Genomic DNA, 22211 nt, shown 5'->3' with positions numbered 1-22211 from the left:
CGACCAAACTCATACCAACACATGTTGAGTCTTTTGTCACTCTGTCTATGTGAGCAATTGTGATGTCACTCGAGAAATTGTCATCAGTGATCACTTCAGCTATTGTGATGTCATCTGTGATGCAGTACAGTTTAGTGATAACAGTTCAAACCGTATAGCCTATCTATATCTACAGTTAGGTCATATATATTTAGACATTGGACACCACCACAACGGACTTGAAATGAAACAATCAAGATGTGCTTTAACTGCAGACTTCTAGCAATAATTTGGGGGTATTTACATCCAAATCAGGTGAACGGTCTAGGAGGAACTACATTACATTTTAAGGGACTAAAATTACATTTTACTTTCCCACTATGTGTTTAATGTAAAATCAGCCAACCTGGAGATGCCGAGACATCTGGAACATGCCCTCTATTGGTGCTGGAAACCAAACGTGCTTTTTGATGTTAATTGGCCTCTCCACCATTAGGCAGATGAGCAGCATCTATGACACGGTATTTACATAGTCAAAACGAGCAGCAACAGATCACGCTGCTCCATTTTCAATTCACATTTTAGACCCTCATTTGCTGCACACGTGTCAAAAGCACCAGATGCCAATATCCTCAGCTTCAATTTGAGAGCAGGGGAAGGGGAGCAGCACATTAGCATAAATCAGGATTACTATGCATGACTGTCACTTCAAAGATAATCAAACAAATTAGAAAATTCTTCAAGTGCTCACGAATGTTGAAATGAGTCAGAGATAATCCACTTTACCGTTATTTATTTATTTCTTTGTTTTCTCACCAGTCAAGAGCATTTGACATGATTATGTAACTTACTGATACAGGACAGCAGCCATGAGGAAATATGAAAAGAAAAAAAAGACTGGAACAGAGCACAAAGGGAACAGGAGAAGACCTAGACGACAGTCCTAACAGCCATCCGCAAACTACGTCACCTTTCTGTCCAAGCCCATCTTCTTCTTCTCCTGTACTGTAGCATTGTCGAACCAGTTCTCCTCTACTGTGCCATCTGTTACTCACACATGCTTACAGTCACCAACAAGAACAAACTCTTCAAAATAACACTTAGCCAGCAAACTCATTAGTATCACCACCCTCAACCTATCTGAGTGTGTCACCTCATCCCTATCCTGCAAAGCACGCACCATCATAAATGACCCAGACCAGCCACTCTATCAGCACGTCACCCTCCTTCCTTCTGGCCGTATAGGTATAGACACTCGCAAGAAGGCCTGTTTTGGCAAAAGCTTTGTCCCAACAGCCATACGAACTATAAATATGTAACCATACACTCTATGTGGTGTACAATGTCAATATACATTATGTCTCTGTTTTAGGCTACTGTTTCCTATGTTTATGTGTTTCTGTACAGTGTACTTTGTACAACCCTGTACATTTTATGTCCTCTCTGAGGACAAATAAAGCTATCTATGTATCTATCTATGTATCTATCTATCTATGTACGTATGTACAGTATGTATGTACGTACGTACGTATGTATGTATGTATGTATGTATGTATGTAATGTATGTATGTATCTATCTATCTATCTACCAACCAGTCCTAGACATGATAATGGATATGGAGAAAAGCCAGTAATCGATAGTCTTCCACGACCAACACACTGAGCATCATTAGCTCATCCAGATGGATCTCAGAGGCGGAGAAGAGGGTTTCTCTGGCTTACTTGAGGAAGAAGGAGGGGCAGTGACTGACATCCTGCCCTAAATGTGTTTGCTCCTTGGCCAGTGAAGCACTATTTGTCAAATGAAACGCTGACCTAAGGTTATTATTGGCCTTCACTTGGACACCTCCTGTATTTCAAGTGCGCAGAGTAGACACTTCCTTCCAACGTATACAGCAGCCTGAACCAAGCAGAACTAATCCCTTATGGCCAGTGGTAGCCTGGAGATTAGAAAGCGTATGACTGGTAGGTTGCTGCTGAGATCCCGAGCTGGGAATAACTGGGCAGGAGAAGTTATTGCTCCATCTTCAATCAATAACGGTTAAGTCTGTGGCCAACTGCCCCAATGAAGCTGCTCACTCAGTAGTGCTCTGTCAACACACAAGACTGCTGAGGATTTTACAGGTGCCTATGTTTGCAAAGTTTCCACCTCCTGTCACAACTCTCCCAGGCTGTTACTAGTGTAAACTAGGAATACCGCATCTTGGTTGTATGCCTCCGTCAAAAAGTCAGCAGTCTACATCCATGTGTGTCCAGACTCATACAAGCACAAAATACCTTGAAACCACACAGCGCAGTGGTGTGGCCATTCAGCCTTATGGCACTTTAGGCAATGTTTGGAGTACCTCAACAACACAGCTAAATTGTTTTCAACATGGAGAATGGTGCTACCCCTACCCCGAAACCACCCACATCCATGGTTTCAGCTTGCCATAGATACCACGCTAGGCAACCAGCCTCAAACTGAGGCGTGGAAATATCAGATGCTGTGAGGTCGAGTTCAAGACAAACTCGGCAGCACGCTTATTGAGCCCTACATGGATGAGAAAATGCCATTCACAGAAACAATGCGGGTGTCCAAGGATCACTTCGGTCAACAAAGAGATGTCGTCCGCAGTAGGCTACATGATATACTGGACAGTCCTGTTGTGTGTGTGTATATATATATATACATATACATACAGTATATAAAGTCAAATTGCCTATAGTTAAATGTTTGCTATAGGAATGTAGGAACATAAGCCTCCATCCCTGAACACGGTATACTAATGACATCATCTGTAAGAGCCCAGGGCCTCATCATGCGGTCATAAAGATTAATAAAGCACAATGAAATGTGATTTTCTCATGGTGCCATTCATTTCCATAAGTCTTGCCTTTATACGACCCTCCCTCGTCGCCTTGCTGTCTCAGTGGGGCTGTTGGAAGTGGTGCTTTCACTTTCACAGCTCCCTTTTCATTTAATATCATTAGAAATTTAATTCCCAACAAACGACCCCCCCCCCCAACTTTCTTCACAGCAGTCCCTTAAGATGTTATTGTGTGACCCACTTTTGTCTTCTCTCCCTTGCTACAGTTCACAGTGTACCTGCAGATCTCTAACTCCATCAAACTGAGTCCTATTCTTGTTTAAGTGGGGATTTTTGCAGGCTGCCAGCTTGGCCTGCCTGATGGCCACTGCAGGGGGAACTTGGTCATTTACTTGCAGAGTCCCATGGCGATACGGGAGTACTACTGTAGCAGCTGGCTATTTACATCTTGTACATAATGGTGTCTGGTACCTTTGCGACTGTGCCAGCAACACTACCTCCATGGTGTGCGAGGCTGATAGCATGGGAAAGAGAATTAACAACAAGGACACACTGCTACCCTTTGAAAGTTTATAGGAAAATGTACCCTGGAGTCCATGCGGTATATCTAACCACTACATTTTGCATTTCTCTGAGAAATAGCCCTAGGCCTAATCTTCAACTAACCACTGATGTCGTTTCACCAATAGCCCGGGGTGGTTTTCACCAGTGTGTTCCCAAATAAATGATTCACTGGTTCTGGTGAGTGCACACTTGAAGTGCACAGACAGTGCTTTCAGAGCTAAGCATGTCGGAATTATGTTCCGTCATAAGCCAGCACAACCCGTTAAAGGCCCGCTATGACCCAAACTGGAGATCTGTCCCCCTTGGGATGAAGTAGGAAGTAGGTACAGCTGACACTTGTAACTTTAAGCGTGAAATGAACACACTCACTTTTCTGTCTGTGCAAACAAGGCTTATTAAAGGTGATGCACTATAAATCTGCTGCTCCACCTTTTTCAATTTCCTGCTTCGGCGAGCATCCTGTGGCAGCGGGGGACCACCTGTCCCCGGAAAATACCCCACAAAGTGACATCACGTGTAGTAATGCGCCACATATTACATTTCCAGAAATAGTGATGCCGCACTCGGGGAATTGGGACATTGAGCAAGAGCAAATTTAATCATGTCGGAAAAGTGGATGTGGATCATCTGCAAGAAGGTTGACCAGAACCCCAGAGGTAAGGTCGGACACCAGGACATTACAGCGTGAATGATGATTCCAGCAGAAACCGCTATATTCAGGTCAACGATTAAGCCCTAATAGAGCTAATGAATGCTCCACCCTTGGGTTTATGAAGCGTACATCCTTGAAGTGAAGTCCACTGCCCCCCAGTTGATCTTTAAACATCATCAGTCGTGAGCATACTGGCTCTGACAGGTGGTCCTCTGTTGGGGAGCAGGTGACCCCCTCTGACGCAGTCAGTCACGGTGACAAAGGTGACATTAGGAGTGGATCCTGCCATGATGGAAAGGGCACCTGCACAGCATGCATATCTTTTAATGGCCACTACCCCGATCAGATAGGCAGGTAATAACACGCAAATGTACACACCTTTGAGTGAATACACGCACAGATACAGGCCCCTTCTCTGTCTGCTCCACACACACACACACACACCCACACACACACACACACACACACACACACACACACACACACACACACCACCAGTAATTTATGTGTACAAGGTGCCCCCATGAGAAAGGAGAGATCGTTTTTAATTAACGAGTCACAGTGATAGAGGTACAATGGCGTCATCATTTTAGTGACTGAAGATATAACTTGCAATTTCCACTTTTTTCTGCTGCCACCCTGACACCTTATATTTGCACTGACGTGAGGATGGATTGTGAACATGTTGAACCTTTCACAGCCTCGCTCTGAAAAGAACAGTGTGCCTGGTGAACATATAAAATGGCTGATCTATTGGGGAGCTCAAGGAAAGATACTAAGCAAGAAGAAAACCATCTCCCCGGAGTGATGTCGAAGATGACTGCAATCACTTCCTCCTCTCCTTCCTGTCATCATACAGTACCTTAGATCCTCCACTGTTGAAAACACGCTGTGGGCCATGATGGCTGCCATTTCATTGTCTCCTCCATGCTTATACAAAAGCAATCTGTGGGTATGTAGATCCATTTGGTCAGGCTTTTAACTCAAGCCGTTCCACAGTGTTATCTGAGTATAGGCTAGAAATGTAGGCATGTATTCACAGGCTGGCTGACTGAGGAGCATCAAGGTTGCGTTAGTCATGGATGGAAAATAACTTCCTTCAAAACCACTCGTAGCCACTTAGCTTGAGGGTATTTCTCACGTGTGTTGCCACAACATCAAACGGAGGACATAAATAGCAGAGGTGTTGTTCGGATCTTGAAACATTGGGAGCCGAGAAATCTTTAGATTTTCACCCGATAATGGCACCTTTTTCAAATTATTTCAGAGTAAAATGAATATTAGATGCGAGACACTGTGCTCTACCAAAGGTTTGCGGTCAGGTGCGTAGGCTGGCTTTCACAACATGAAATGAAAATAAACTAAATCTCGAGTTCTCATTCGTAGTTACTACTTTCAGCAGCAGGAGTAAAGCCCTAAGAAACAATAAGAGCCTTGACGTTGATGAAGCAGACATAGGCTAGAATGTATGTTGCCAATGCTTTGTTCACTTTTGAAAATTGACCAACCCTGGTCTCATAGCTTGGGCTTCTATTGTGTGACAAGGGCTCTTTTTGAACTGTGACAAACTGTGTTAGCTCTGTGTTTTGTCTGTCCGATACTCTCCTGCTCTCCACCTCTCCATAGCTCTTTTGGCATCTGATCCCCTGTGACACTGTTCATCTCCTCTGCTCTCTCCTCCTCTCTCCTGTGGCACTGATCATCTCCTCTGCTCTCTCCTCCTCTCTCCTGTGACACTGCTCATCTCCTCTGCTCTCCCCTCCTCTCTCCTGTGACACTGCTCATCTCCTCTGCTCTCTCCTCCTCTCTCCTGTGACACTGCTCATCTCCTCTGCTCTCTACCTCCTCTCTCCTGTGACACTGCTCATCTCCTCTGCTCTCTACCTCCTCTCCTGTGACACTGCTCATCTCCTCTGCTCTCTACCTCCTCTCTCCTGTGACACTGCTCATCTCCTCTGCTCTCTCCTCCTCTCTCCTGTGGCACTGATCATCTCCTCTGCTCTCTCCTCCTCTCTCCTGTGACACTGCTCATCTCCTCTGCTCTCTCCTCCTCTCTCCTGTGACACTGATCATCTCCTCTGCTCTCTACCTCCGCTCTCCTGTGGCACTGATCATCTCCTCTACTCTCTACCTCCTCTCTCCTGTGACACTGCTCATCTCCTCTGCTCTCTACCTCCTCTCTCCTGTGACACTGCTCATCTCCTCTGCTCTCTACCTCCTCTCTCCTGTGACACTGCTCATCTCCTCTGCTCTCTACCTCCTCTCTCCTGTGACAATGCTCATCTCCTCTGCTCTCTCCTCCTCTCTCCTGTGACACTGCTCATCTCCTCTGCTCTCTACCTCCTCTCTCCTGCAGCCTGCCCTGCTCATAAAGAGGATGCAATCAGCATATGCCAACCGAAAATCTAATCAAAACTCTCATTTTTTGGATAAACACATTTATCCATTTATTTTATACATATACTTAACCAATGACTAACAACACACCAACCAATATCAGAATATACAAAAGCAAACCATTAACGCACTCTTCCATCCCATAGGGGCTAAATAGTAATCACTGCTCATTATTCCATAAGGGGCTGACAGGCACACGACACAGTAGCACTACTGGATGTCAGCTACAGGCCAATAACCAATGCAGCATGTACACATCAATCAGCACTCTATTGCTAATTATTACTTCCTGCAGTGTTTTCTGTGCTCTCTCCATCTGAGAACATCTATCTTCTTCACAGCCCTCTCCTCTCTGTGCTCCTGTTGCTCTTTCAAGTTCTCTCCGTCTCTCTTGCCCTCACAAACAATATACGTAGTGCGCCGCGGATGCCAAGTATAGTGTGAAGTAGATCTGTTGCTTGAATGACACTCAGAGGACCCAAAACATAGTTTGTGTGTTGTTGTGCCTATACGGAAGTCGGAGGTAACATGGTGGCGCGAAACTGCGACCCTCATGTTGGTAGACAGGGAATCCACCGCTCCGCTACACTATAGTTTGCGTTTTTGATCAACGATATCATATTATATTTGAGGGCTTTAGTGCATGATTGGAATGACATTATGAATATATCTAGGGGTATTTTTTATTATCATTTAAAAACAACAACAACAATCTGGAGCTATTTAAATGCCAACAATGCCGTTGATAAATAGTCAAAGCAATGATTGGAAAAGGTTCTGTGGGCTTTCATAGAGCAGGTCAGAAATCACACTGATTTGCAAGTGGTTTCACCCTCACATGTCAGACAGATCCCACAACAGAAGTATTATGGTGGTTGATTTTGTTTTATTTTTTCAAACATGTGCTCTCTCAATTCTGTGATTAATGCAGCAAAACAGATTCAAGCAGCTCTGATTAGTGAAATGTGATTATAGGAAGGAATGAGTGTATCTTTGGAGAGCCAGATTTTCTCCCCATCATGTAGATAAGCACCAAAATGAATAAATAATGGGTCGTGTTTGTCATGTATAAAAGATAATTTGTGTATTATTCACTCCTAATAATAGTTTATTCCAGATGCCAAATGTTTGTCGAGCACAAACAAATCTAGTTAATAAATCTCTATGAATATTTGATATGACTGAGCTGTGTCAATTATTCATGTTTATTGTAATGACATCTTGACATGAAGTCCCAGTCAGAGAGTGTATGGAGTTTTGCAGGTTCCAGGAAGTTAAACCATATACCTTCTCTACCTTTTTAATGCCAATTAGAATACAATTTAGTAACAAAATGTTTGAAACATAATCTATTGGGTCTATAATATGGGTCAGTGTAACCAGGGTGAGTTTATTAGGGGTCCAAGCACGCACATTCAAGTGAATCAACACGTTTCTCAGGCAGCGTCAAAGAAAATGCATTCGCGTGCTATAATTCGTGACATCCAAAACAAACAAAAATTTGCTTCCTATAATAGCTCTGGAAAACCCCATTACCCACAACCTCTCAGTTCTTAAAGGCACAGCACGGTGTCAATGGTGAATACTGCATGCTCAAAACTGTCCTCTACAGGCAAGGCTTTAATATTGAGATAGTTAATTCACTGTAGATCATTAGAAGATAATGGTTAGCTAGAACTTTCTCCTTTCCTTTCCTTTCCTTTCAGGAGCAGTACGGTCTATAGCAGGGCTTTTAGACTCTCGGCTTGGTTGTTATTCATAGTTTTAAGCAAGAAATATCGAGGCCAACAAGCATTTCAAGCTGATCCAATGTTTCATATTGCCAGATATCTTTAGTAAAGTTTTAAAACATTTGAACCAGGGGGCAGAGACAAGTGAAGTGTCACTTCTGTTCTCTATTGTGGCTCTGCAAATGCAAACACATGTCTCTCTCTCCAACCTGCACATTTTAAAGGACCATGAAACCAAGTTATAAAATTAGAACCCGGACACCAAGATAAACTAGAGCAACACGCTTCTCAAGGTGTGAAGATAAGAAAATAAACGGCTTCACTTCTTAGAAACTGTGTTCAGCGTAACTTAAGGAATGGAGGGGGAGGGGGGGCACGGAAACTGCAAACAGATGACTATCTATACTAGACATCCCTGTGGTTTACAAGTTTTCAGCTAAACAGTTTTTTCAAAACACCTTGTGACCAACATACTATCTATGTGACCAACACTAATGCATGGTTTTAAAAGTAAAATATTCCAATGTTATAATTCAGCTGTGGTTAATTTTTGATATCAGTTATTCAGTGGCTGCTCAAATTCAATTTGTATGGCCCCTATTTGGCTTCATATAATTAGCAAATTGATGTGCTGCTTCAATTGTATTTTAAGTGTTTTAATTTCAAGTTTATTTTATTGCTTTGAGATTTTCTTTTTTCATGATGATTTCTACAATATTAATTTTCTTATAGAAATGAATCATCATCATGTGGCAAATATAGAGGCAATATACATACTGTACCGTGGGAAACAAGCTTGACCAAAAAATCTCTGAGTAGCCTATACTTTTTTCTTTCAAGTGTGCCACAGCTGGTAACGGCTGACAGACAGGGCAGGCGGGGTGAAAGCTGCTGAAACAAATCTTGTTTCTTTACAGAGACATAAATACATGGACAGAGGTCATCCGTCCGCCCGTCTATTCTATTCAGCAATACCTTCTGTAGGAGATCCATTCATACAACTGATTGGTGAGTGGTATATATTAGCCAAAAACACTTATTATGTAAATCTAAATCTATGTGTTTGTATATAAGAATATGTATCATGAGGGTTTAATATGAGTTGTACCAAACTAGATTCACAAATGTGTTGAAAACTATTGAAAAATATGTTTAAGGATTGCACATCAAGTTTCAAGTTGTTTGTCTAATATATTGTGATTTAGTATACTGTATACATACAGTATCTATACTGTATTATTATATTTATTTCTTAGACTGTATATTTTATGTTAGGGTGAGCGTTAGGGTTTCTCATAAAACTAGCCATGTTTACTTTGGGTAAAGTTTAATTTGACTAATAATGTTGTATAGGGTATTAGCTTATTTTCGATTAAGCCTGTGAGAGCAAAATGATACAGGAGTGTGACCCTCTGTGCACAGTGGAACTTTCGGAATAAAATCCTCCTAACATACATTTTAAACCACTAATTGATTATTGATGAATCAACAACGCAATTTAGACATTTTACCATTACAAGCCCCAAACCCTATTGTTCTTGTGCTGGTTTATTATTTGGTTAGGGGTCCAACCTCAAAGCACTGAATGTGCTGGAACCCTATTGTATTTGTAAGGACGTTTTCACACCTGTAGCTTGTTTGCTTTGTTACGATTCATATAATTGTTGCATTTGTGCCTTGGTTCATTTGTGTTCACACAGCCAGAAATCAAATGGATAGCATTGCCAAATCTCCTGGATTGGCAGGAGACTCCGGTAACAGCCTCCCAGGATGGAAATAATAATTTCCAGAGATTTTATAAGATTATAAGAATGTGTATGTGCGTTGGGTAGGCCTACATTGGGTACGTTGGGTGCGCGAGGAAAGAGACAGACAGAGAGAGAAAGCAGGAGGGAGAGATAGTTATTATTTATTTATTTATTTGTCGAACTGCCCCAATTAAAAAAAGAAATCTGATAATTTGGTAAAGAAATTTTGTAAAACAAGACCCTCACAACTTCTGCTATTACTATCATGGAGACTGAAGAGGATTACGCATAGGAACGACTGTCAGGAATAAAATATTAGTAAACAATTTAATTGATTTTGTTTTCTCTGAAAATTTTCACCCATTATCTCTCCAATTGTACTTGGCCAATTTCCCCCTGCTGCCCGGGTCGTGCTCCACCCTCTGCCGATCTGGTGAGAGCTGTAGACTAGCACCATGCTTCCTCCGACACATGCACAGTTGGCAGCTGCTTCTTTTCACCTGAGAGTGGGGAGCTTCACCGGCAGGACGTAACACGTGGGAGGGGGCATTGGGGCTAGGGAAAAGAGGGGATAGGAAGGACGCAGTGAGTCAGGGTTTGAGGGGTGGGTGGGTGTGACTAGGTGTATCTGGGTGGTGGGAGGAGGCATGGTCAGAAAGGGACGGGGCTAGGGAAAAGGCTCTGTAGCTAGGGATAGGAAGGTCATAGAGAGTCAAGGTGCGAGGACTGGCTAGGGGGAGTGGCTAGGTGTATGTGGCTAATGTGGGTGCTGGGAGGGGGCGTTGTCAGGAAAGGGGCAGGGCTAGGTAAAAGGGGCTATATCTAGGGATTGTAGAGAGTCGGGGTTCGAGTGGTTCTTAGGGGAAGTGGCTGGGGGGATGTGGGTAGGTCAGGGTTGTGGTTCTGATCCGACTCACAAAATTTACATATGATAACAGACTAGAGTATTGGCCTTGGCGGAGGTCTGCACTCTGTTAGTGCACTTCTAGTTTTTGTTATATTAGGAAATGGGCAGCTCTTGTATTTGCCAGTGATACTAGGGTTCCAAGCACCACAGGTGGGCTGGAGACCAGACTGATCCGCAGAACAAAACAGAATGTGAGTTCACGTGATCAGGATGGTTTACCAGGCTACCGATGACACGCCCTATAGGAAATTGGCAACTCATTCACCGTTCATCGAATCCTGCCAACAATATTACCACATATTGTTGAGCAGTGTTGCTTAAACACATCCACACAAAGCATGTTGGGGCGCTAGTTCATATCTAATCTCTATCTATCTCTTTGTCTGTGTATTTTTATCTTTTGTCTTTGTCTGACTTTGCAAATTGTGTTTGGACCCTTCAATCGCTGCTTATGGCTATATTTAATCATTAATTAACTTGTGTTTAGTCTTCACTTGATTTAATATTTTTTTAGATAAGTTTCAAAGTTTCAATCCATGTTTGTTTTTTGTTTAATTTTTCACATGAAAGCCTTGTTTGTCACTCGCTCACTGAAATACAATACACTTTTCTCTGACCTGTGGAAGTGTTCAACATACAAACAACTATTTGCTTGTTTTCAACAGGTTCCAGCCTCCTGAAATTAGGAAGAAGGGGAAAAGAGGAAGGCAGGAGTCAATTTCCATTTCTAAACGTGTGTGCTCACACTGGATTTGAAAATCTCCTTTTGGTTGTTTTGCCAAAAAAATAACCACCAAACTGAATGTCTTGGATTCTTATCCTGCTAGTTCAACCAAACAATACTGGCTTGACAGAACTGACCAACACAACATTTTAATCTAATAAACAAAGGGAGTGCTAAAGCAACTGCATTCATTTGCCAAAATGCTGCCAGAGCTGAGCAGCAATTTCACCACTTCGATGCCAAATTTCACGACCCAGACCACAGGCGGTGGCTGCCCGCTAACCAGTATTTATAAGGTGGGCCTGGTCTTCACCGCTTTCCTGATGCTCACCATTGATGTGGTGCTGGGGCTGCTGGGAAATGCTGTTGCCCTGTGGATCTTCTGCTTCCGACTGAAGACCTGGAATCCCAACAACTTGTTCCTCTTCAACCTGATGATCGCAGACTTCCTGTGTCTAATATGTATGTTCCTGTGGTTCGATAACTACAACAGGGGCTACTGGATGTTTGGAGACGGAATGTGCCGCATCAACCTCTTCCTGATGTTCACCAGCCGCTCAGCCAGCATTGGCCTCATGACTGTGGTGGCCATCTACCGCTACTTTAAGGTGGAGATTCATTCTACTCAATTAATTTGAGCCACGCTTACCCAACTCACCCACCAATATCTTATAGTCAGGGTGGATTATTATTATTGTTTATTTATATTTTATATATATGTTTTTTTAATTAATCAAGGAGCATGACAGGCGGTTTGTCTATACTCTCCTAAAATTATGTTAGGTAGGCCCTCCATTTGCTCAGCCACTCATATGAAGGGATTAGCACACTGAATACTAAAACTAAACTAAACTCGAACCACTGTTCCTTCAGGATTTGTAGTTGTCATAGACTGTGCTCCATAGTTGATTGCTCTATTGCTGACAAAAAGTGTGTTATTGTAAGTCACTTTGGATAAAAGCGTCTGCCAAATGACGAAATGTAATGTAATGTAATGAATAAGCATGCACCTCAGCCAATCAGGATGAGTCTTGAAGCCACAGAAGCATAAGGATAAAAGTTACTTTCAGCAACTCGTGGAGCAGCAGGGCAGCTGCAGGTGTGTGACAGGACTAGATTTTTTAATTAGCTCATTATGGCTGAATAAATGGCCAAAAACGTCCAATCAGTCATAGCACTACCCACAGCAGCCAGCGGGTGACACACACCCACACACAGACGACAGTAATTGCATGCTTCAATGGCTATCACCAATTAATGACAGCACTACCCACAGCATCCATCGGGTGGCACACGCATACACACAGTACACACACAACCATACACATAGACAGACAGACAGTGATTGCATGCTCCGACGGGTATCAGAACTACTGTATTATAAACTCTTTCTAAACTCTTTTTTCATTCTCTTTGTCCAGGTGGTCCACCCCCATCACAGGTTCAACCGCATGAACAATAAGCAAGCTAGATTCGTGGCGGCTTTCCTCTGGCTGCTGGTGATTGGTCCTCGGGCTCCCATGCTGGCCTACAACCACATCAAGGGCAGCGGTCACAACAACACACAGTGCTTCTTCTCCATCTCCTACAATTTCAAAGAGGTGTCGCGGGACATCAACATCCTGGTTGGGATGCACCAGATCCTGATGGTGCTGGAGTTTTTCCTGCCGCTGGCCATGCTGCTCTTCTGCTTTGCCCGGATCTCCCATATCCTGCGGCGGCGGCAGATGGACAAGACGAAGGTGCGCAGGGCGATGCAGGTGTGCGCCGTGATCATTGGTGTGTTTGTCATTTGTTTCCTGCCCGGGACGCTGACGACCATCGGGAGGTGGATCATCCGATCAATCCGGCCGTGGGACTGCGCCTCGTTCTATACCTTATCCCAGCTTACCCTCGTGTCGATCGGTCTGAACTTCCTGAACTCGGCCCTGGATCCTATCATCTACTGCTTCTCCAGCTCCATGTTCAGGAAGGCACTCTGCAGCTCGCTGCCTGGCGCCCTGCGCTGCGCTCACAAGACGAGCGATGGAGAGGCTTCCGCCGCCCCATCTAAAACTCAGTTGACGACGCAGCAGGAGCTGAGATCCATGAGGGCCGACAGAGGGTGTGAGGCAGTGGAATAAGCCATTCCACTAGAATGATCAATGTTAAAGCTCCTGGGAAGGCAAATCTCTGGCTCTTAGTTATGTCATTTGGGTTCAATGTGCATATAATTCAGTAAACACCAAGTATGATAACACAGCCTTAGACGTAGCTATAATCTAAAATAATCTAATCTCTAAAATAATCTTGGGCAGAAAACAAATAAGGTATCATCATTGCCATATTTTAAGTAAATACAAGTTCCTAAATTTTGCGAACTTCATCAATTTCCATTATGTAAAGCTTGTATATAATTGTATATAAATGTCTTTCCCCTCAGCCTTTCTCTAGATACATCACAATGACAGAGCTGCAGCAGATCTCCTACAGCAGCTTCAAGCAGCAACTGTAAAGTCTGCACTACGTAAAACCTCCTTTTCCCAGGCACTTTCAAGAGGCATACCAAATCCAAACAAAGGTGTACTCACATCTATCTCTCTGTAGGGCTGTGTGTGTGTGTGTGTGTGTGTGTGCATTATGTAGATAATGTCTTTCTTATTCTTTATTCTTATCTATGTTCTGATACCTAGCCGCTATAAGCACTATAATACTAGCATCGAATAACTGTCATTTGCATTTGGATATTGTTCACTGTCATTTGCACATAATGTCTATGTATTCTGTATCCGTCCCTTCCAAATAATCTTAAATAAATAAATAAATAAATCTCAAATGATAGTGATTATTATTATTATTATTGTTATTATTCGGAGTCCAAGCACGTAGTCCGTGGATCCCTATTGTAATTGTTCTGTTTATTATTATTCTGCACTAAAACAGTATGCAGCTCAGAATAAGGCCCACAGCAGCCAAACTTTGTGCATAGGTTGGAAATGTCATCCACTACTCAAACAAAAAATGACACCAATCTACCTGATTTTGGCGCTATAACAGCCCATTTTATCTTTAGTGCACGCCTACACCCCAGGTCGGATTGGGTTGAACTTTTGCATGGCGGTGGGTTATGATCTGGGGAAGGTCATGGGCAGGTTGTATATTCCTGGAAACCACCATAATTTCTGGCCAAGCAAAAGGTGCAGTTGGACTGCTGTGTGCCTATTTAGCCCAGGCAACACCAGGTACATTGCTAGTATTATATATACCGTAAATTCCGGACTATAAGCCGCACCTTCAAAGTTGACTATTTTTTTCTTATATAAGCCGCACCGGACTATAAGCCGCGGGTGTTTTAATGGTATTTTTTTTTTTGTTTGTTTTGTGTTTTAATGTTTAATTACCATATGTAAGGGTTCATGCACAGAGGGGATTGTAGAGGAAGCTCCCATTTATTAACATTTCAACAAAACAACATAACACAACACCACCTGTGTTGTTTTTTACAGTGCACACAGTGTCATACAGTGTGGTGAAAAGAGGGCAAGAGAGGAAATTAAAACTTATTATAGTTATATAGGATTTATAGTTAGAAAGAGTGCTAAAAAAGAGATTTTTTTTTTTTTTTTTTTTTTTTCTGTTGAAAAAATCCATAGATAAGCCGCACCGTTATATAAGCCGCAGGGGCCAAAAAAGGCCAAAAATGGGAAAAAAGGTGCGGCTTATAGTCCGGAATTTACGGTAATAAGGACCTGCAAACCCCTGAACCCAAATGACCATGACACAACATTATCTTGAGTGGTAAAATCCTACATTAAAAAAGCGGTTAATAGTTTGAACAGAAAGGCTAATGACAAATAAATGGATTTCATTATACCACAGACATAATGTGTTCAGATTCCTCCCTGGATCACTTGAAAGACTAAACTAAAGCATAATTTAGCCACAAAGGACCTGCTTAAAAAAGGCTGGCGAACCAAGGACATTGGCACATGCAGCCCTAGTGGGAAATTGATGAAATGGTTATATGATATAGTGAAACATCATCCACACATACAGTACGCTACTACACATTTCCATATTCCATTCCTGGAGACAAAATGCATTTGAATGAGGAAAGAATATGTAGGGCACAAGACGTCGAGCTGAGAATGGAATAATCTAAGCTCACTGACCATAACCTTTCGAAAATAATAAGGTGACGCGGGTTCTAGGTAGGGAGGGAGATTGGCAAGATTTTATCACATGAGAGCCAAGGCATATTAATCTTGTTCCTAGCGCACACGAGCACAACAGTAAGAAAAGAACTGCGGAAAGGTTCATGTGTTGAAACAGACGTAATAATGTGTCGCGTTGGAAATGCTAAATTAGAATGTTCAATATGCAGAAAAGCAATCATCATACAGTACATTGTCACATGTCAGTAAGGCTTGTGGCACACACACTGTTGGGCAATACACACGCACACACACACACACACACACACACACACACACACACACACATTATTTCAAGTTTTCTGACTCACAACCTTTGTTCCATGGTATCCCCTCCTGTATTTCCTGTACCTCTTTACACTTTACTTTTATTTAGGCAAATACTTAACATCTTACATCATCAGCAGCAGCACTGTACATTTTAGGCCAGCAATCCTTAACAGAATCTCCTGAGAAACAGAGAGTGCACACTGGCACAAAGCACAGGAACTATTTACAACAATAAAGAGCGACATGAACAAAGGCATAGCTGGCACATAAACCATAAGTTAAGACTGATTCAGCACAGCTTCCTTTTGACAGTCCGACAGGCTGCAAGCTTTACATCTCTGTTTCAGATGCAAAATCAAAGAGACTACGTTGTCATCAGCAGGGGACGGACAGCTATCTCCCTCATTGTCCCCCGGCATGGATGTCTCTTGGCAGCTGGCCCTGGTACTCATGGTACCATTGCTTCCAATTAATGAATGCAGCAACAACTCAAACGCCATAACAACATAAATCATACTATCACTTTTCAAGATTTATTATATGGCTGAGACAAACTGCACCGATGAAAACACAGACGATAACAGAAAGTGGGATCAAATTAAAGTGTAATGTTTAATTCAAGTATGTGATTTCATGGATTTCTGTGATCTCAAAAGCCATTCTCTGCTGTTACAGGCAGAAATAGAACACTAAGTGGACTTACAAATGGAATTTATTACAGGAATTAACACGTTGCGCCAGTATATTTAGATAGTTGTGTGATCAAGGATGTTCAGCACAGACACTGAACATTTGACTCTGATGGGTGGGCTTTCAAGTCATTCATAAAATATATATATATATATACACCAACCCCCCCCCCCCCTGCCGATTGGTGTATCAGATCAGCTCCAGCTATCAAACCATAAGTGGCTTGGATGTTGACTGGCACTGCCGCCAAAACATCTGCTTAAATTGTTTCAATCACGCAGGTTTGCAGCATTTGAACTGACACACCCTCTGGAATGCCTCCACTTTTTGAGTCATCTGAATAAAGGCAAGTTTGTACCGCTATGCCTGAAAGAACTTATACTTCACATTACTTCATGAAATACCCGATTACCTAAAAACTGTTACTTCTTTTGAAAAAGCAAATTTCTGAAAAGTGAATAATTTCAGACCTCTACAACATTGCTATCTGAGTTCACCATCAGTGCACATGTTAGCATCACATGGTCAGCATAGTAATTTCCAGTTCTATCCTGTAAAGGTGTAGAAATAAGCATGTTTCTGCTCAGAACAACTCGAGCCTTCTAACACAGTCCCGTGTGACATCAATCAGGACAGAGGGGACTAATGGAGCTTCAGTAGCCAATCAGAGAAGGGCGGCCTACTGATAGATGAGGGAGCAGAGCACCCCCACCCCGCAGCCCCCACTCCCACACACACACCCTCCCATCAGTCTGCCTAAGTAATGATAATGTCTTACCAGAGGCGTTTGATGACCCACCCACAACACTGTTAGTCCCAGATATGGCCAATGTAGGAATAATAAAATGAGGAGAAGAATAAACATTATCTATGTTCTGTTTTATTAAACATTACTAGTTGAGATGTTCGGGAGGGAGGCTGTTTAATTAGACCCCCATTAATCTCAGTAATTGGTCGTCCTGCATCTCAGGAGCATAACTGGCCAATAGCTGTTAACCTTCTGTCTCTCTATCGCCTCGGTTGCCCCCTAACCATTAATATAGCAGTGGGCATCATTTCCAAATGATGACTCCTGGGCAGTGTTTTCATTGGTTGTCAACAAGGGGTTGATTATATCAAATTGTTTATTCATGCAAGGTGGATTATTTCTCAAGAGGACCAAGTGTTTTAAGTTGTGAATTCTTACCTCATTAAAAAACACTTGTTTTGTTGTGAACAAAAGGAAGTATCTCTCTCTCCATGGATTACAGTTTGCGTGTTGAACAAAGCCTTCTCTCCTATTCAACTGAGAAATGTCAGACAATAATTAAGTTGGTCAGCGCTTTTGTTAAGATTGTTGCTCAACGATGTAAACTATTCAGAAAGGAAAATGGCAGTTATCTTGCGTGTCCTAGGCTACAGTATGTCAAATTGATTTCCATATTGTGGTGCAATGCAAGACACGGATGAGATCTACATCACGGGTTTTCTTAAGCAGCCGGTACATACAGCTGGTGCCCCCCCACAGACCTGGAAGTGACACTACACTAGGCCATCTGTCAGGAAGCAATGGGCAGCTCCAGCCCCAAAAGGCCACCAAGGCCAAAGGGTAGGACAGTAGGGAGGACAAGTGTGGCCAGGGACGGGTCCTTATGGTACAGCATCTATAAGAATACACTAGTACTCTGCGTGTATGAGACTGTGAGCAGTGGGTATGGAAGGTATTATATGGCAACATCTGCTGTTTTTGTGCTTTTAACTTGAGCTGCACTGAGGCAAGATTCGGAGAAATTCTGTTGACATGGCAATGAGGTGCTACATCTCGGATCTTGAGTCACAGACTCAGTACCACAAGCACTGCAGTGTAGCTGCTACCACTGTGGGATACTGGCATTTAGTAGATCACACCCCTGTGGAGTATTGTCGCACTGGAAAACCGGTAGCAGGGTGTAGGAGTGCATTTAGAACATGCTAAAATTTTGAATTAGCCGACTCCAAGGCTGTTCACTTCAACACAGGCAACAAGACACTGGGCCAACTCCATTTCTTCAAGTCACTGCCCTCGTATTTGTCCTCAAAATAGAGTTTATTGCCTCATTGTTTCTTCCCCCCCGTCCACTTCATAATTCTATACAGCCTTTTAATTAGTTGTGTGAATATTCATGCGAGATCATAGCAAAAGCAATCTTCTGATATAGCTGATGCATTATTATGAGTCAGATGTTTAGTACCCAGTGAGTAGAGGGTACTAAAACATCTTAATGAAGTGCTCTTGCTAAGGGCCATAATTGTGCTCTGTTTATGTGCCTGGGTGCTCTCCTCTCCCCTGTTGGGTTCGTTATCCAGAGTATTTATACTGCAGCATCACTGCGTGATGATTAATTAAAATGCGGTTTCTTTTGCCCAAAACAACACGGTCATAGACAACTTGGTTGAAATTAATTTACAGTGCTCTATTCTGGATGCTACACTTTACGTTTGCTCAATAGGAAGCTGCCTCAATGCTTATTGTTTAGACAAGACAGAAACATATCACTTATCATTAACGAAACTCAAACAGCCCCATTCAATAACTGGCACTCTTAGCAAAATTAACTGAATCATGATTGAACCAATGACATGTCAAGATATTGAATGATGCCTATATTGGATATATGACCTACATAAGCAATAAGCCCCGTACTTTACAGTGATCTTACAACGGCTAAGGGGCGTTCGTATTGATCAATAATCATTCTTCCGCCAAGAAATGTAGTCCTTCAGCCGCGACTTCAGCAGTATGGTCGCCAAGCAACACACAGATGCTGTTTGGCGCAGTAATACTGTGATGTAGTCACAGCAGGTGTGTGTTTATAGAGAATTTTACAACGGCTTTGAACACAGCTCAGACAATCATAATCAAGGACCGGAACTCTCCATTTTATGATTGTCATATAATGCCACTAGTCACCTTATGTAGAAGAGACAGTCTGGCTTGAGAGACTAACAGGAAGTGTGAACACAATCAGAACCGATTGTGTTTACGCTTCCTGTGGCAGAGCTTATCCCTGCAGCCTGCTTCCAGTGAGTCACTAGCTTTGACCAGAGACGACCTCTGGTTTGAGCAGGTAAAACAGCCGGCGTTTTGAACAGGAAGTTGTAACACAAATGGGTCAAGTGGGCGGGGCTACAAATGTTGCTTGCTTTTCGATTAACATCTAGCCTATCCCATTGACCTCCACGGAGAAAAGAAGTCATCACTTGGTAAAGCATCAATCTGTATATTCATGCCTTGTTGAATGCAGGAGATAGTTAGAGGGATTTAGTTTGCTTCAAGCGTCAATTGTTTGAACGTTTCATTAGTCACCTAACCACACCATTATACAGTACGAAAATCATAAACGTTTTTTTTTGCATGTGTTTAGCGGGGGGTTCCCATCTGGAGGAAACCCCAGGGGAGCACGGGGAAAACATGGAAACTCCGCACACAAAAAGGCCCTTTTGACGAGCCCACCTGGGCAGTAGGCACTGAGGACATGGGGATGGGGGCACACCCTCAGCCCCTGCAGTGTCCCAGGCGGGAATCGAACCCAGGACCTTCTTGCTGCGATGCGACAGCGCTACCACTGCACCACCGTGCATTCAGATTTATTAAAATGCAATAAGTTTGTCAAAGAATGGTGTATGAGGTATATGAAACCCACGATCTACATTTTTCATATTTGAAGCCGTTGTAATGAATTCAAATCAAATTTTCCAAACAACAATCTTAGGGAGAACTTTATTTAGCTTTGCAACAAAGGCAGCCGATAATTGTTACACATGTATATTTTAGAGGAAAGATTATTACTTACAGACCAAACAAAAAGTTTTCTAAATCTTCTGAGCAGAGACTACACACATCTCATTACTTGTGCTGTTCACTTTGTAGTCTTTTCCGTGCATCTTTACTCATCTGAAGTGTGGTGGAGGCAGTGTTGTTGTCGACTTGAGACGGACTCAGACTCCAGTCCGAGTCCTGGACTCATTTTCAGGTCTCGTGACTCGACTTGGACTTGAGCACTTGAGCACTGATGAGTCGGACTTGGACTCGAGTATTCATGCATTCCGACTCGGAAGTTGGAGACGAGGACTCAGACTTGTTAAATGAGAAAGACTGGTTTTAGTTTTAGTTTTTTATAATAGTCATGAGATATTAGCTATATTAATACTGTGACATTATTCAATTTCGTACAAGGGCGGGCACGTGTGTTCCAACTATGCGGATTCCCGCTCATGTTCAGTTACAGTAACTCCAGACTCAGACTTGGACTCAGCAGGTAACGGGGACTCGACTCGGACTCTTCTTTGGTGACTCGGACTTGGACTCGAACACTGGAGGACTTGAGAATTGAGATATAGTGACTGCATGGACTACAACACTGGGTGGAGGTAGAGTTGGCAGTTACTATAAGCACAACGATCCTTCTTACTGTTCCTCAACCTGTATTTTTGTTTTCATTGTGCGTGCAATAGAGGGAGGCTTAGCTCACTGTGGTCCATAATCCAATCTGTAAGCTCTCTGAGTTGCCAATGCAATGAATGACATCCCAATATCGTCCATGGTGGAAAAAGAAGCAGGAAATGTAACAACGCAGCATGGAGAAAGTAGGAACAGAATGACTACGAGGGGGGAAAAAAACTACATTTCTGGCTGCAAGAGAGCACCAGCTGGGAATACACAGTACAAGGCTGTCGCAATGTTTCTCTTATCTTCATATTCAGCATGGGTGGTCCAGCACTACATGAACATTGTCACCACTGCTATGGAAATTTGACAAACACGGCAAGTATCATAAGCACGTTAACCCACAATGTTAAATATTTAGCACTTAAATCATAACACAGTATGCAGTACTGCAACCTGCGCTAGATTCCATCCATAACAAGGATTAAAACAGAGATGGAGAGCACCGAGTCAAAACTCTGAAAGTGAGCTGATTCAGGGTTAGCTGTAGGCTCTTGCTGCAGAAATACCCCATACATTGAAACATATTAAAAAACAAATCACACTAACCCAGACACCATGTCGCACGGTGGGGGCACTCAAAAGCAGCATGGCGATGTTGTCAAGCTGCAGGCTGTCTGAAACAATAACTTTATTCTCCACTCAGTATATACAGTATATTCACCTCATTTTTCAGGAACTCATATGATATGAACCATATGTTTGGCTTTAGACGGCATTCGTTGGAGTGTGCCGTTGCCAACAGTCCCCATACACTTGTAGCTGAAGCTGTGTTGATGAACAGAGCTGGAGAAAGAGAGTTATTGTTGAAGATAGGGGGGGTGGGGGGGTGGGGGGGGCTTGGGTTGTCAATACAGCATATTATCGCGATATTTTGTGTGGCGTCAAAGTTTTTTTTTTAGATAGTTTCCACAGTTTACAGTTTATTCACCAAAACATCAATATCAGCAATAAGAACCTTCTTGCTATTATTTGAAAGATACACTCTTGTATCTGTCAAGAACCCCCCCCCCCCCCCCCACACACACACACACATACAGACATTAGAAACCACACACTATACATCACACCCCACATGCCTG

The 22211-nt window shown here is 42.8% G+C and overlaps 1 protein-coding gene across 1 annotated transcript; it reads left to right on the top strand.

The window, feature by feature from the left end:
- Window positions 1-11711: 11711 nt before the first annotated feature.
- Window positions 11712-13634, top strand: LOC310796847 (hydroxycarboxylic acid receptor 2-like; the record flags this gene model as incomplete). The annotated part of the gene is made up of 2 exons (XM_083659076.1): window positions 11712-12119; window positions 12933-13634. The coding sequence occupies 2 exons, from the start codon at window positions 11712-11714 to the stop codon at window positions 13632-13634; spliced, it is 1110 nt and encodes a 369-aa protein (XP_083515202.1).
- Between the last annotated feature and the right edge of the window lie 8577 nt (window positions 13635-22211).

Source organism: Poromitra crassiceps (assembly GCF_964638095.1).
Source record: "Poromitra crassiceps genome assembly, chromosome: 23".
Lineage (NCBI taxonomy): Eukaryota > Metazoa > Chordata > Actinopteri > Beryciformes > Melamphaidae > Poromitra > Poromitra crassiceps.
Note: the sequence above shows the minus strand (reverse complement) of the source record. Positions and strands in the feature narration are given on the sequence as shown.